General features: G+C 43.3%; 1 protein-coding gene across 1 annotated transcript in view; it reads left to right on the forward strand.

Annotated features, from left to right (window-relative positions):
• Positions 1–3,696: 3,696 nt before the first annotated feature.
• The window catches only part of ANO2 (anoctamin 2), a 397,918-nt gene continuing 388,102 nt past the window's right edge, over positions 3,697–13,512 (forward strand). Inside the window, exon 1 of the mRNA XM_053557547.1 lies at positions 3,697–3,832. Within this exon, the coding sequence (XP_053413522.1) occupies positions 3,811–3,832 (22 nt within the window). The 5' untranslated portion in view covers positions 3,697–3,810. The remainder of the gene's footprint in view (positions 3,833–13,512) is intronic.

The following is a 13,512-nucleotide window of genomic DNA, read 5'->3' on the forward strand; positions in this document are numbered from 1 at the left end:
CTTCTGGTGCACTGTGTCTTCTGGCGGAGATGGTAACTGTAGGCTGAAGCTGAGTTCTGAGCCTGGCTCTGGGCGGGGTGCATCACAGGCTCCCTCTGGGAGCACTCCAGCCCCAGTGTCTGTGGGAGGTACTACCAACCTTTGGGGGAAAGAATGGTGTCTTCGCCTCCATGGGGGTGGGCAGGGCATAGCATGCTTCTTCAGAAACTCAGCACAGTGGACTGAAGAAAAAGGGATTCATTCAAGAATGCTGGGTTCTCCAAGCAGTGACTCAGGGGCTTCTGACCATAGCAGAGGGGTGGATCCTGGAGCCAGGGTTCTCTTGAGGTAGATACAACTATTGTCAGAGGGGCTGACAGGGTAGAGAGGGTGTTTAACCAAGTGTGCAAGGGTTTCTTTGAGCCATTGGCTGATGAAATCCTGTGTACCCTTAGTGGCCTCTGTAGGAAGGGAGAGGTGCTGAGGACTGAGGGGGACCTGGAAACAGGTGCTGGCAGGTGCAGCAGCATTGCGGCATCATGGACCCAGCCATGGGGTTGAGCCCCAGGCTAGGATGCAGACCTGGACTCCACCTGTGGCCCTTGCTCAACTGTGTGGCTTTAAACAAAACAAGCCCTCTCTCATGGTTTTCAGACTCAATTTCCTTTTGTGGAAAGCACAAATATTAGTTTCAGTCATGGGATGCTAAGGATAAAGAACTTCAGCCTAGCATAAAGCCTGGAAGTCCTTCGGTAAGTATAAGTTGTTCTATTAATAACATTTATAAAACAAGTTTACACATACATACTAGCAAAGTGGTAGAGACTCTAGTTGGGGAGAGAACACCCATGAGAATGAAGGGGACATCCTGGACGTAATAGGAAATTAATGGATTTTCATTCCACATTCGTATAACACGGGAGAGACTCAACTCACGGAGAACACTGGATGGTGGAGCTGGACAGGTTTTAGACATCATCTAATCCACTGTCCCTCCTCCATCCCTGTACAAATGATGAAAACAACTCAGAGAACTCAAGTGACTTGCCAAAGGTCACACAGCTGCTTGGGTGGGAGGGCCAGGTTCAGAACCCAGGTGTCTGGATACCTAGACGAGAACCCTCAGGACACTCCACCAGGGCCACACGATCTGCTGCTTATGGATTCTTTCCTTGCTACCATGGAAACCAGCGGCCACTGCATTTCTAAGTCTCCACCTTTTCTGTTATCATCTAGGATTAACTTGAAGAGAAGCTGCCTTACAGCAAAATGGCTTTGATTATGTTGGGTAGGTTTAGTGGGCAGTTCAGTGGGATAGAGGGAAGAAAGAATGGATAGAAATTTTATATAACTACTCAATAATTCAAAGGTTATCATCTCTCCATCCATCACCCTGCCCACAACTTTGAGTAGCCTCTGAGGTCTCACTTAGTAGGAAACCAGATCCAGGGACAGGGAATTAACTGTCATTCTTCTGACTGATCACCTAACACTCTAGCTGGGGACAAGGTGCTCCTGGAGGCCTCAGACACAGGGAAACTCAGCAGGGAGCAACCTCTTCGGCATAAATTGTCAATTTCCTATTGACTGTGCTTTGCTAGCCCGAGTGGCTCATGTTTGCTGATGTGACTGTTTACTATCAATAAAAAAGCTAACTCAGGAAAATTGTATGTTTTGATTAAGAAAAATAAAAACAATGTTAGGGAGCTGGGTAAAAAGGATGCAGAAAGAGAAACTGGTGCAAGCAGAGTGTGTGTGAGTGTCTCAGCAGTCTTCCTTTATTTATAGATATTCCAAAGGCAGGGTCATCTTTGCGTTTGCTCACCCTCAGATGAAACAGCATCCCCCAAAGTGAGTGTTTTAGGGGGAGTCTCATGGAAGGAGTATACAGGGATTAGGAAAGTGCTGGAAAAGAGGAGAAAGGGAATGGTGGAGGAGCAATAGCCACAGTGTTCTTTTTCTTTTTGAGACAGAGCCTTGAGCTGTCATCTTGGGTAGAGTGCTGTGGCATTGCAGCTCACAGCCACCTCCAACTCCTGGGTTCAAGAGAGTCTCCTGCCTCTACCTCCCAAGAAGCTGGGACTACAGGCACCCGCCACAACGCCCAGCTATTTTTTGGTTGCAGCCGTCATTGTTGTTTGGTGGGCCCAGGCTGGATTTGAACCGCCAGCACCTGTGGCTGGTGCCTTAGCTGCTTGAGCCACAGGTGCTGAGCCGGCCACAGTGTTCTTAATTCTTCTGAGATCGAAAAGACATGGAGAAGGGTCCCAGTATTAAGTGAGGAGAAGGGCATTGTTAAGGAAAGAAGGGAATAGCAAAATGTAACAAGCCCTAGGCTTGGGACCTGCTCTGGGACCCTGGCATCCTGGGAGTGACAGATTATTTGACTCTAACATTTCAGCATCTTCATCTGTAAAATGGGTACATTGTAGTAATCACCTCATAGAATTATTGTTAGTATTAAAATAAGGACCATAGGTAAAGCGCCCTGAGAGGGTGTCTGAGGAAGAGGAAGTCCACTAGAAGCATCAGCCATTGTTACTTGCAGTGGGCAGAATAAAGCCCTGGGTTGGGGCATCCCACTTTTTGGTTTTCCTTCCATTCTGCCCTTGACTGTGGTGTTGTACCCTTACCTCCCTTTGCTGCCCTGGGTTCCTTATCTGTGGAATGGGAGCAGTCACCACTAGCTTACGTCATCAGGATGGGGGAGAAGTCTTCACAATGAAAGGTCAGTGAGCACAAATAGCATACTGGACTTTCACACTTTTTCATTTTAGAGGCTGTGGTATTAATGAACTTGTTTTATTTCTAGGCATCTTGGAGTTGTAGATACATAGGTCACTATGAAAGTTTTGAGACAGGCTATGTTATGGTCCATTATTTCACTTCCAAGAAACACAGTTGACAGCGTCCTTTCTGATTCACCAGTGGACAGTTCAGCTTGCTCGGTTTATCAGTGTTGCTGAGAGGGCTTCGTTTACTGTCTTGATTTTTTTTGCATCTCAAAACTTTCATAGCCACACATATCATCATCCAGAATGGCCCTTAGGACGTCTTGTCTTCCGTCCCTCTCGTGGCTGGGGACCCAAACCATTCCAGGAAGATGGCACTCCTCCAGTTCTCTGGGGATGGAGTTTCCACTGTCCACCTCCACGACCCTCCTTCGTCCTGTCGTGGCGTCTCCTGGGGAAGCTCTCATAAAACTCGCCCCTCCTCCAGCCTCTGGAAGCCCCTCGTCCCGTCCTACTGTCCCATGTTCATTTATTCTCCAAGTCCTGCTCCTTTTCGTCCCTCTTAATTTAGGGACAAGGTGGGGACAACTGGTGGCAAGGCAGAGTGAAGGAAGGTGTGAGGGGTACGTCCAGGGGCTAGCAGCTGGGCTGTCCCACAAACAGAGGGTGACCCTGTGGGGCGGCGGGAAGGAGGCTTTGCTGGCAGGATTGGAAACTAATCACCAGACGGTTCATGAGATAATCCGGCTGAATTTTTACACTTGAAGCAGGCTGTGAGGGCCACCCCGGGCCGAGAGGAGCAGGTGGCAGCGACTGCCTTGCCCCCGCCCCGTGAAGCCGAGCGTGTCCTGGACCCACCCCGACCGCGGGACCGCGCTCCTTCTCGACGCCGACGCGGGGCTCCAGCGCCCGTGCGCCCCGGGCGGGAGAGCGGGCCCGGCCCGAGACGCGGGGGGAGGAGGCGGCGGCAGCAGGCGAGGGGCGGGCGCGCCCAGACGGAGCTGAGCCGCGATGGAATTAGCCCGCGGCCGCGTAAGCCTGTGGAGAAGCTCGCGCGGCCGCGGGGCCGTCCAGGCTTCGCGTCCCCCGTGCCCGCGGCATGGCTTCCCCGGGGCTGCGCGGTGAGTCTGCCCTGCCGGGACCCGGGTGGGAGGAGTGGAAGGGGCCGCGTCCCACCTCCTGCCCTGCAGGGTTGGTGACCCCGAGTGAACCTGGACTGGGGGGTGTGGGAAGCTGACCCCTATCCTCGGGGGGGTCAGGAAGCTGAGGGACGCCTGGGCAATTTCCGGGACGTTATTTTTATTGAGGAGAGAGAAGGTAGGACGAGAGGGAGAGGATGGTGGGCGTCTTCTAGGTGACTGGTGACCAATTCCTACCGCTGAGATATTTTGCCCCTCCTTGTTACAAGCCCCTGGGATGTTTAGTTTAGAGTATCTGAAGGTAACTGACGTTGAATGCAGGAACAGTCTGCTGAGGGCAGGGTACATTTAACTTTGGAGTGGCCTCACAGTTTCAGAAAGTCTTTTCCAGTCCTTACCCCAAACCATGTTCCTCGGGGTGCAGGGAAGCCTGGTGTGCTTTCCCTAGGGGCTTTTCTTAGAGGAAAAGAAAATTGAGGTGGAGTTTGGGGAAGGAGGACATTTTACTGCATTTGGGCAGGGTTGACAGGGCCTTTGCTGTCTGTTTTGTTTCTGGTAGTTTCTGAGAGAGGCATGACGTGGGGCAGTGCCAGCTCCGTTGGCATGAGCCATGAACTGAAGCCGCTGCCACGGAGGTGTCAGTCACAGCCCTGATGCTTTGTGAGAGGTAGCTGGGGACCACAGTCTGGGCCAGAATGTCCCCTTGGGCAAGGTCGTATCTCAACCCAAAGGCAAGTAGGTGGAGGAAGGATCTTAGACAAGGTGAGAGCTCTTCCAGAAGACCATGATGCTTGTGTCCCCTCCACTCACCTGGACTTGGGGCTCAACATCAGAGTCCTGGCCCAGTCTTTCTATCACCCTGGCCCAGCTGCTCTTGGCCATTCCTGGCCCACTGCTCCTCTCCCTGCGTCTTACCATGCACCTGTCATTTTTGGAGCAGAGGACCTGATACAGTCCTTTCCAGCAACCTCTTCTCCTCTCTGAGTTGCCTCTATGTATACCAGGGACACTTTACAAATTATGGAGGCTGTGTGAGTGGCACAGGCAGGTTCCAAACACAAACCTTGGATTCTAGTCCAATTTTTAGGTGTGCTTTTGCTCCAAGGCTGTGGGGGTGAGAGGAGTTTGGGCCTAAAGTGAAGCATGTCTTATCATTTTCTGGAAATCTACCCATGCTGTGAACCCTTTCTGCTGGCTGAGAGAAGCCTATCCCACCCTATGCATGTTGCTAGCACAACATGGAGAACAAAAAATTGACTGCTAGAGGTGGGGATCTTGCCCCTAGCACGCATGACTTGTTTGTAATCAGGTGGTTAGGGAAGGCCTCTCTATGGTGGTGAGTTTGAGTAGATTACACTAAGTGAAAGGATAAGCCATGCAGTTATCTGGAAAATTATCTAGCAAAGAAAAGTATAGGCAAAAAGACTCCATGCCAGAGAATTGCTTAGCTGACACAAGACATAGTGAAGAGGCCAAGTGGCAGGCTCAGAGGGACCATGGGGGAGAGTGGGGAGAGCCAGCTGGACCATGCAGCGTCCTGTAGCTCAGGCCCTGTGTTCTTGGCATTCAGAAGGAAAGGAGCTAACATTTATCATCGAGCATCTACATCGGACATGGTGCTAAGTGTTTTGCCTGACAACAACTCTGCGAGTCAGCAGTGAGCACATTTCATTCAAGAGGATCCAAGGTTCAGATACGTTAAGAAACATCCCTGTGGTAATGTTCACCACTGAATAATCACGGAAGGATGAAGCCAGAATTCATGCAGCTCTTCCAGAGGACTGTGGTACTATGATACTACATGGATCCCACTCCTGAATATTTCCCACTACCTCAGCTTGTTGCTTTGGTTGTTTTTTATAAGAAGTTACTAGAAGGGAGTTTAGGATGCCAGTAATTGGGGTTGGGAAATGTGGGTGGAAACAAGGACTTAAGGGAGATATTAATTTTGCAAGGCTGTTAGGTAAATGCTGTGGTTGTATTCCAGGCAAAGGCTGTGACATTATTTCCATCTGGAATCAACATGGTTAGTTTATTTAGTTAGTTTATTTATGGTTAGTTTATTTAGATCAAGCCTATGGAGGCTTGGAAATGTACTATAATAGTGTATCAGAAAAAATGGGCAAAGAATAGGGGCTACAATTGCACAAAATATTTATTTATGATCTTCCTGACAGGCAGGACAGAATGGAAACAATAAATTACATAGCTCTCATTGAGTAATAACAGGAGGCTACTTCACTGACATTAAGCTTTAAGAAGAATGTCATGGTGATATTTATGTAAAACCTTGCCCAACACCATGAGCTAGTAGGTTTTAAAAACGTGTATTATTTATCACATGTGGCATTTATCATATTGTTTCTAATTTTTTTAAAAAGGGGATATTTCTGTTTTATTCTTTTCTGGCCCATTCTTCTGTATTACATTTAAAAAAAATACTATTTGTAAACCATGAGACTTATATTATGACCAATTAATGGATTAAACCTCTAATTGGAAAAGTGGTGGATAATGGCATATGGAAGACTCAGTAGCTAATAGTCCATTTGGAGCTGTGGCTCTCAATCTTTTTCCTTCCCTTTATATGAGAGGGGCACATAACACTTCCATTGGAAATAGTTCTTAATCAAGTTTCCATCTGTTATCATTTCCCTTTGGCCTAGAAGATATCCTTTAGCATTTCTTGAGGTACAGTTCTGTTGGTGACATTCTCTCATTCTTTTGTGCTTTTAAGAAAAATGTCTCTATTTCACTCTCAGTTTTGAAGGATTTATCATTGGATATAGATTAATGATTTGGCAAGTTCCCCCCACCTCCAGCATTCTGGATATCTTTCTTTGGGTCTCCATTATTTTGATGAGAAGCTAGCCTTAATTCATATTAATATTTTACTCACATATAATCTCTTTTTAATCTGGTAGCACTCAAAATTGGATTTTCAGGTTTGGTTTTCAGTAATTTGACCATGATATTTCCAGTTATTGTTTTCTTTGTATTTATTTTTATTTTTGTGAGACAGAGCCTCAAGCTGTCACCCTGGGTAGAGTGCTGTAGCATCACAGCTCACAGCAACCTCCAACTCCTAGGCTCAAGCGATTCTCTTGACTCGGCCTCCCAAGTAGCTGGGACTATAGGCCCCTGCCACAATGCCCGGCTATTTTTTGGTTGCAGCCATCATTGTTTGGCAGGCCCAGGCTGGATTCGAACCCGCCAGCCCAGGTGTGTATGGCTGGTGCCTTAGCCGCTTGAGCCATAGGCGCTCAGCCTCTTTGTATTTTTTTTTTTACTTGAGTTTACGGGAATTCTTATATCTGGAAGTTTTGTAGTTTTTAAAAATTTAACATGATTTCAGCCACTATTTCTTTAACTATTTTTTTGACCAATGTTTATTCTCTTTTTTCTCCCCTGGAACTCCAATCACATGTATGTTCAATCATTTGGTATTGCCCTACTAGTTCCGAAGGTGTGGTTACACTATTTCCAATCTTTAGTTCTCTGTTCTCCAGATTATATACTTTCTATTAATGTGTACACACTTTTACTTTACTGATCCTTTCTCTGTCTTCTCCAGTTTGCTGTTTATCCTTCTAATGAATTTTTCTTTTCAGTAATTGTAGTTTTGAGTTCTAGAAATTTCATTAAAAATAGCTTTATTGAGAAGTAACTTATGTACCATAAAATTCACCCTTTAAAAGTTCAATTCATGTCCATACTACCCAAAGCAATATATAATTTCAACGCACTCCCTATTAAAGCTCCACTGTCATATTTTAAAGATCTTGAAAAAACATTACTTCGTTTTATATGGAATCAGAAAAAACCTCGAATAGCCAAGACATTACTCAGAAATAAAAACAAAACAGGAGGAATCACACTACCAGACCTCAGACTTTACTACAAATCGATAGTGATCAAAACAGCATGGTATTGGCACAAAAACAGAGAAGTAGATATCTGGAATAGAATAGAGAACCAAGAGATGAATCCAGCTACTTACCGCTATTTGATTTTTGACAAGCCAATTAAAAACATTCAGTGGGGAAAAGATTCCCTATTTAACAAATGGTGCTGGGTGAACTGGCTGGCAACCTGCAGAAGACTGAAATTGGACCCACACCTTTCACCATTAACTAAGATAGACTCTCATTGGATTAAAGATTTAAACTTAAGACATGAAACTATAAAAATACTAGAGGAGAATGCAGGGAAAACCCTTGAAGAAATTGGTCTGGGTGAGTATTTCATGAGGAGAACCCCCCGGGCAATTGAAGCAGCTTCAAAAATACACTACTGGGACTTGATCAAACTAAAAAGCTTCTGCACAGCTAAGAACACAGTAAGCAGAGCAAGCAGACAGCCCTCAGAATGGGAGAAGATATTTGCAGGGTATAACTCTGACAAAGGTTTAATAACCAGAATCCACAGAGAACTCAAACGCATCAGCAAGAAAAAAACAAGGGATCCCATCGCAGGCTGGGCAAGGGATTTGAAGAGAAACTTCTCTGAAGAAGACAGGCGTACGGCCTTCAGACATATGAAAAAATGCTCATCATCTTTAATCATCAGAGAAATGCAAATCAAAACTACTTTGAGATATCATCTAACTCCAATGAGACTAGCCTATATCACAAAATCTCAAGACCAGAGATGTTGGCGTGGATGCGGAGAAAAGGGAACACTTCTGCACTGCTGGTGGGAATGCAAATTAATACATTCCTTTTGGAAAGATATATGGAGAACACTCAGAGATCTAAAAATAGATCTGCCATTCAATCCTGTAATTCCTCTGCTGGGCATATACCCAGAAGACCAAAAATCACAACATAACAAAGATATTTGTACCAGAATGTTTATTGCAGCCCAATTCATAATAGCTAAGTCATGGAAAAAGCCCAAGTGCCCATCGATCCACGAATGGATTAATAAATTGTGGTATATGTATACCATGGAATACTATGCAGCCTTAAAGAAAGATGGAGACTTTACCTCTTTCATGTTTACATGGATGGAGCTGGAACATATTCTTCTTAGTAAAGTATCCCAAGAATGGAAGAAAAAATACCCAATGTACACAGCCCTACTATGAAACTAATTTGGGACTCTCACATGAAAGCTATAACCCCGCTACAACTTAACAATAGGGGGAAGTGGGAAAGGGTGGGGGTGGGTAGAGGGAGGGGGATCGGTGGGATCACACCTGTGGTGCATATTACAGGGGTATTTGCGAAACTTGGTAAATGTAGAATGTAAATGTTTTGGCACAGTAACTGAGATAACGCCGGAAAGGCTATGTTAACCACTGTGATAAAAATGTGTCAAATGGTTTATGAAGTGAGTGTATGATGCCCCATAATCATATCATTGTATACAGTTATGATTTAATAAAAAAATAAATAAAAAAAAAAGTTCAATTCAGTGCTTTTTAGTGTATTCACAGTTGTGCAACCATTGACACAATCCGATTTTAGAACATTTGCATTGCCCTAAAGAGAAACTTCATATTCAATGGCAGTCACTCACCTTTCCTCCCTCCCCCAGCCCTTGGCAATGACTAGTCTACTTTCTGTCTCTATAGATTTGCTATTCTAGACACTTTATATAAGTAGAACCAGACGATACATGGTATTTTGTAGGTGAGTTCTCAGCACAGTGCCTTCACAGTTCAATCATTTTGTTACATGTATCAGTACTTCATTCCTTTTTATGGCTGAATGATATTCCCTTGAATGGATATACTATATTTTGTTTATCTGCTTGTCAGTTTATGGGCATTATTTTTTTGGCTACTACAAATTGTGTGAATTTTCATGTACTTTTTTTTTTTTTTTTTTTGCAGTTTTTGGTTGGGGCTGGGCTTGAACCCACCACCTCCGGCATATGGGGCCAGCGCCCTACTCCTTTGAGCCACAGGCGCCGCCCCATGTACATTTTTTTTTTTATTTCTCTTGGTTATATGCCTAGGAGAGGAATTGTTGGGTAATATGTTTAACTTTTTTAGAAACTGTCAGACCATTTACTAAAGCGGTTGTACTATGTTACAGTCCCACTATCAATTTATGAGAGCTCTAAACTCATTAACATTTACTAGTCATTTTTTTTGTTATAGTTACCCTCATGTGTGTGAAGTAGCATTTACTGTGGTTTGCATGAACACAGAAGCAAGAGAAGCTTATCACTGGAGAAGAAGGAAACACTGTTGTGCCTGGAAATACATGTGTCTGCTTTGGCCCTGGGCTATACAAGTGGCGTGTGTCCCAACCAGGGGCAGGACCCTCTGCTTCCATGTCTTCTGTTTGGCTCCCTGACTTCTAAGCATGCTTTATATCATGGACCATAATATCAGCTTAAAAATCAGAGAGGGCAGGAATGAGTCTGTACAACCTAAGTAAATTAAAATGCTAAATGCCACTAAATGGTAGTTAATAGCTGCTTGACTTTGATACAGTTTATAGATGGGAGCCATGTCCACCTGCTGTAATGAATAGGAAGGCAAGCATCTTTCTCTAACTTGACAATATAGACATGTCACCTTCCGGGAGAAACCTTAAGAAACAACTGAATATGTTAGTCAACTACTGTTCCACGAGCTCACCATTCATTTATTCATTCCTTCTTTCATTCAGAAACCATTTAATAAGCATTTACCACACAACCTGCCTTATTCCAGGTGCTGAATTTGAAGCTCGTGGACCCTACTTGAGGAGACAAGTGTGTACATCTATACCTTTGATACAGTATAATAAGTGTGACCATGCCATACCAAACTTATCATTTTTGGTAGACTCCTAATAACGGAGACTACTAGCTACTTACGAAATCCATGTTCTCTTTTTCTTCCTGAACACATACCTAGACCTTATTTCCTAGCCTCCCTTACTATTGGTCACGGTCATGAGACTGAATGCTAGCTAGAGGAGTCTGAACATAGTGATACATGGCCTGACCCCTAGAAACCTTCTATACTTACTTCTCTATGTTCTCTTCCCCTTTCAAATAACAGAAATGTGAACTCTCATGTCACATGAGAGTTTTGGTTGAAATTGGTAGAGTCTCTATCACCTTGGGTTCCTGAAAAGCTACGTGGATAAGACCCATTCTGTCAACTCATTTACCCGCCCAGAACTATTACTTTAACAAGAGGTGAACAGTTGTTAGGTCTTACCCTGTATTTATTTTGTAGTCTGTTTGTTATATTGGCTCTCTGAGCATTACACTAACTCATTTAGTATCCTTTACTATCAGTGTGGACAATGATAAATAACTCTACCTCCAAGTGCAGTAACTCAGTTCACTGAGATACTACCCACATCAAATATCTGTACTTCAAAGCCTTGCTTAACAGAGCTTTTCCAAAATTTCTTCCAACCCGACAGATTTAACAACTGTTTCACACCTTTGTTCACTACAGGTGGGGAGAGTGACTCAAAGACAGGAGCCAGATATCACTGTCTTTGACCCTTACCACACTCCGACACATAGTAGGTGCTCAATGAATGAGTGGACAATGAGATGTGATCTCACATCAGGATGGCTGTTGTTCAAAAGACCAGAGATAATTTTAGGCAAGGGTTTGGAGAAAAGGGAGCCCTTGTACACTGCTGGTGGGCCTGTAGATTGGTGTAGCCATTGTGGATGCTGATAATAAATTAAAAATAGAATGACCCACCGTTGTATGATCCACCAATCCCTTTTCTGGATATATAATGAAGGAGTAAAATCGTATACACTGGAAATTTGCTAAGAGGGTAGATTTTAGGTATTCTTATCATACACACAGAGGAAAGGTAATTATGTGAGATGGTGGGTAGTTCATTGACTTGACTGCTCATCACATCACTACACATCTGTATACAAAAACATCGTGTTGTATACCCTAAATATATACAATTATCAAATAGGAAAAGGAAAAAACAAAGCAAGAGATAAAAATGATACCAGGATAGTTCAGATGTTGGATTAATAAACAGTTTAAGACGGGTAACATAAATATGTTCTCACTAAAGGTAAGTACCATGTGTAATTTTAATGCATAAAAAGATGCAGAATTGTGGAGAAATAGAAACTACAAATGTGAACAAAAACAAATGCAACAGGACTCACACCTCCCAGTTTCAAAACATACTACAAAGCTACCCTGGTACTTGCACAAGGATAGATGTACAGATCAACCAATGGAATTAGAATTTTAGAAATAAACCCTTGAATTTCTAACAAAGATACCAAAGTACTAAGAAATGGGGAAAGGGTACTGGGACAACTGGCCATAAGCAAAAATGAAGTTGGACTCTGTCCACACTCATATATAAAAATTAACTCAGAATAGATCATAGATGTAAGAGTAGTGGGAGACAAGACAGGAGTAAATCTTTTTTTTTTAAGTTTTTGGCCAGGGCTAGGTTTGAACCTGCCACCTCTGGCATATGAGGCCAGCGCCCTAACCCTTTGAGCCACAGGCACTGCTCCAGGAGTAAATCTTCATGACATGGGTTCAGGCAATATTTTCTTAATACCACATCAAAATGTAAGCAATCTGTATCATTGAATTTGCTATAACAAAATGCCAGAGACTGGGTAATATGTTAAGACCAGAAATTTGTTTCTTACCATTCTGGAGGCTGGAAGTCCAAGATCAAGGTGTTGGCATCTAGTGCCTGTGGAGGGATGCTCTCTGCTTCTAAGATGGTGCCTTGTTGCTGTGCTCTCACATGCTGGAAAATAAAGGGCTACAAAAGGGTCTGGGTAGTTTCCTGAAGTCTTTTAATAAGAGCAGTAATCCATTCAGGGGGGATTAATCACTTCTCAGAAGGCCCTACTTCTTAAACTTACTGGGGGTTAAGTTTCAACATGAATTGTGGAGGGGAAATAAATATTCAAACTATAGCACATCAAAGAAAGAATATACAAATTGGACTTCATCCAAATTAAAAGTGCTTCAAAAGACATCATCAAGAAAGCAAACAAAAAACTCACAGACTGGGAGAATATTTTTAAGTAAGACATTAGATAAAGGACTTAAATCCAAAATATATAAAGGACTCTTACAAACCATCAAGAAAAAGGAATAACCTGATTTTAAAATGAGTAAAGGAGTTGAACAGACATTTTCCCAAAGAAGATATAAAAATGGCTAATAAACACATAAAAGGATGTTTAACATCATTGGTCATTAGGGAAATGCAAATCTACCCAAATTTTTCACACCAAGGCCAAGGCAGCTCTTTAATCCTCAGTATTCATCTTTACTGTGCTAAGTTGCACATCATTTTGTGTACAAAGCTTACCTTGCTCAAGTTTTAAAAGATGCTTCTTCTTGCTAATATTTTAAGAACTGTGACTAGATCGGTCCTCACCCTTTTGATTCTGTTAGTAATTCCATAGACCATTTTTTCATTACAATTAAATAGTAAATATAATAATTTATTTCAACACACACCATGTAGCATATTAACACACCATAAGAAAATCATTATACATCCTTTTGAATTTACTGATGCTAAATATATTTGGAATATTTAATAAATATTTTTAGGCTCATCCATATCCCTCATGTCTATTGAATCCTTCTATAACTCCCAGCATCTCACCCAGATCCTTAGGCCTTAGGAGCATGAGGTGTAGAAGCTATGATTGGATGAGCCCTTTTAGGCTTTAGCCTTAGA

The sequence above is a fragment of the Nycticebus coucang genome, chromosome 12 (assembly GCF_027406575.1).
Source record: "Nycticebus coucang isolate mNycCou1 chromosome 12, mNycCou1.pri, whole genome shotgun sequence".
NCBI classification, from domain to species: Eukaryota; Metazoa; Chordata; class Mammalia; order Primates; family Lorisidae; genus Nycticebus; species Nycticebus coucang.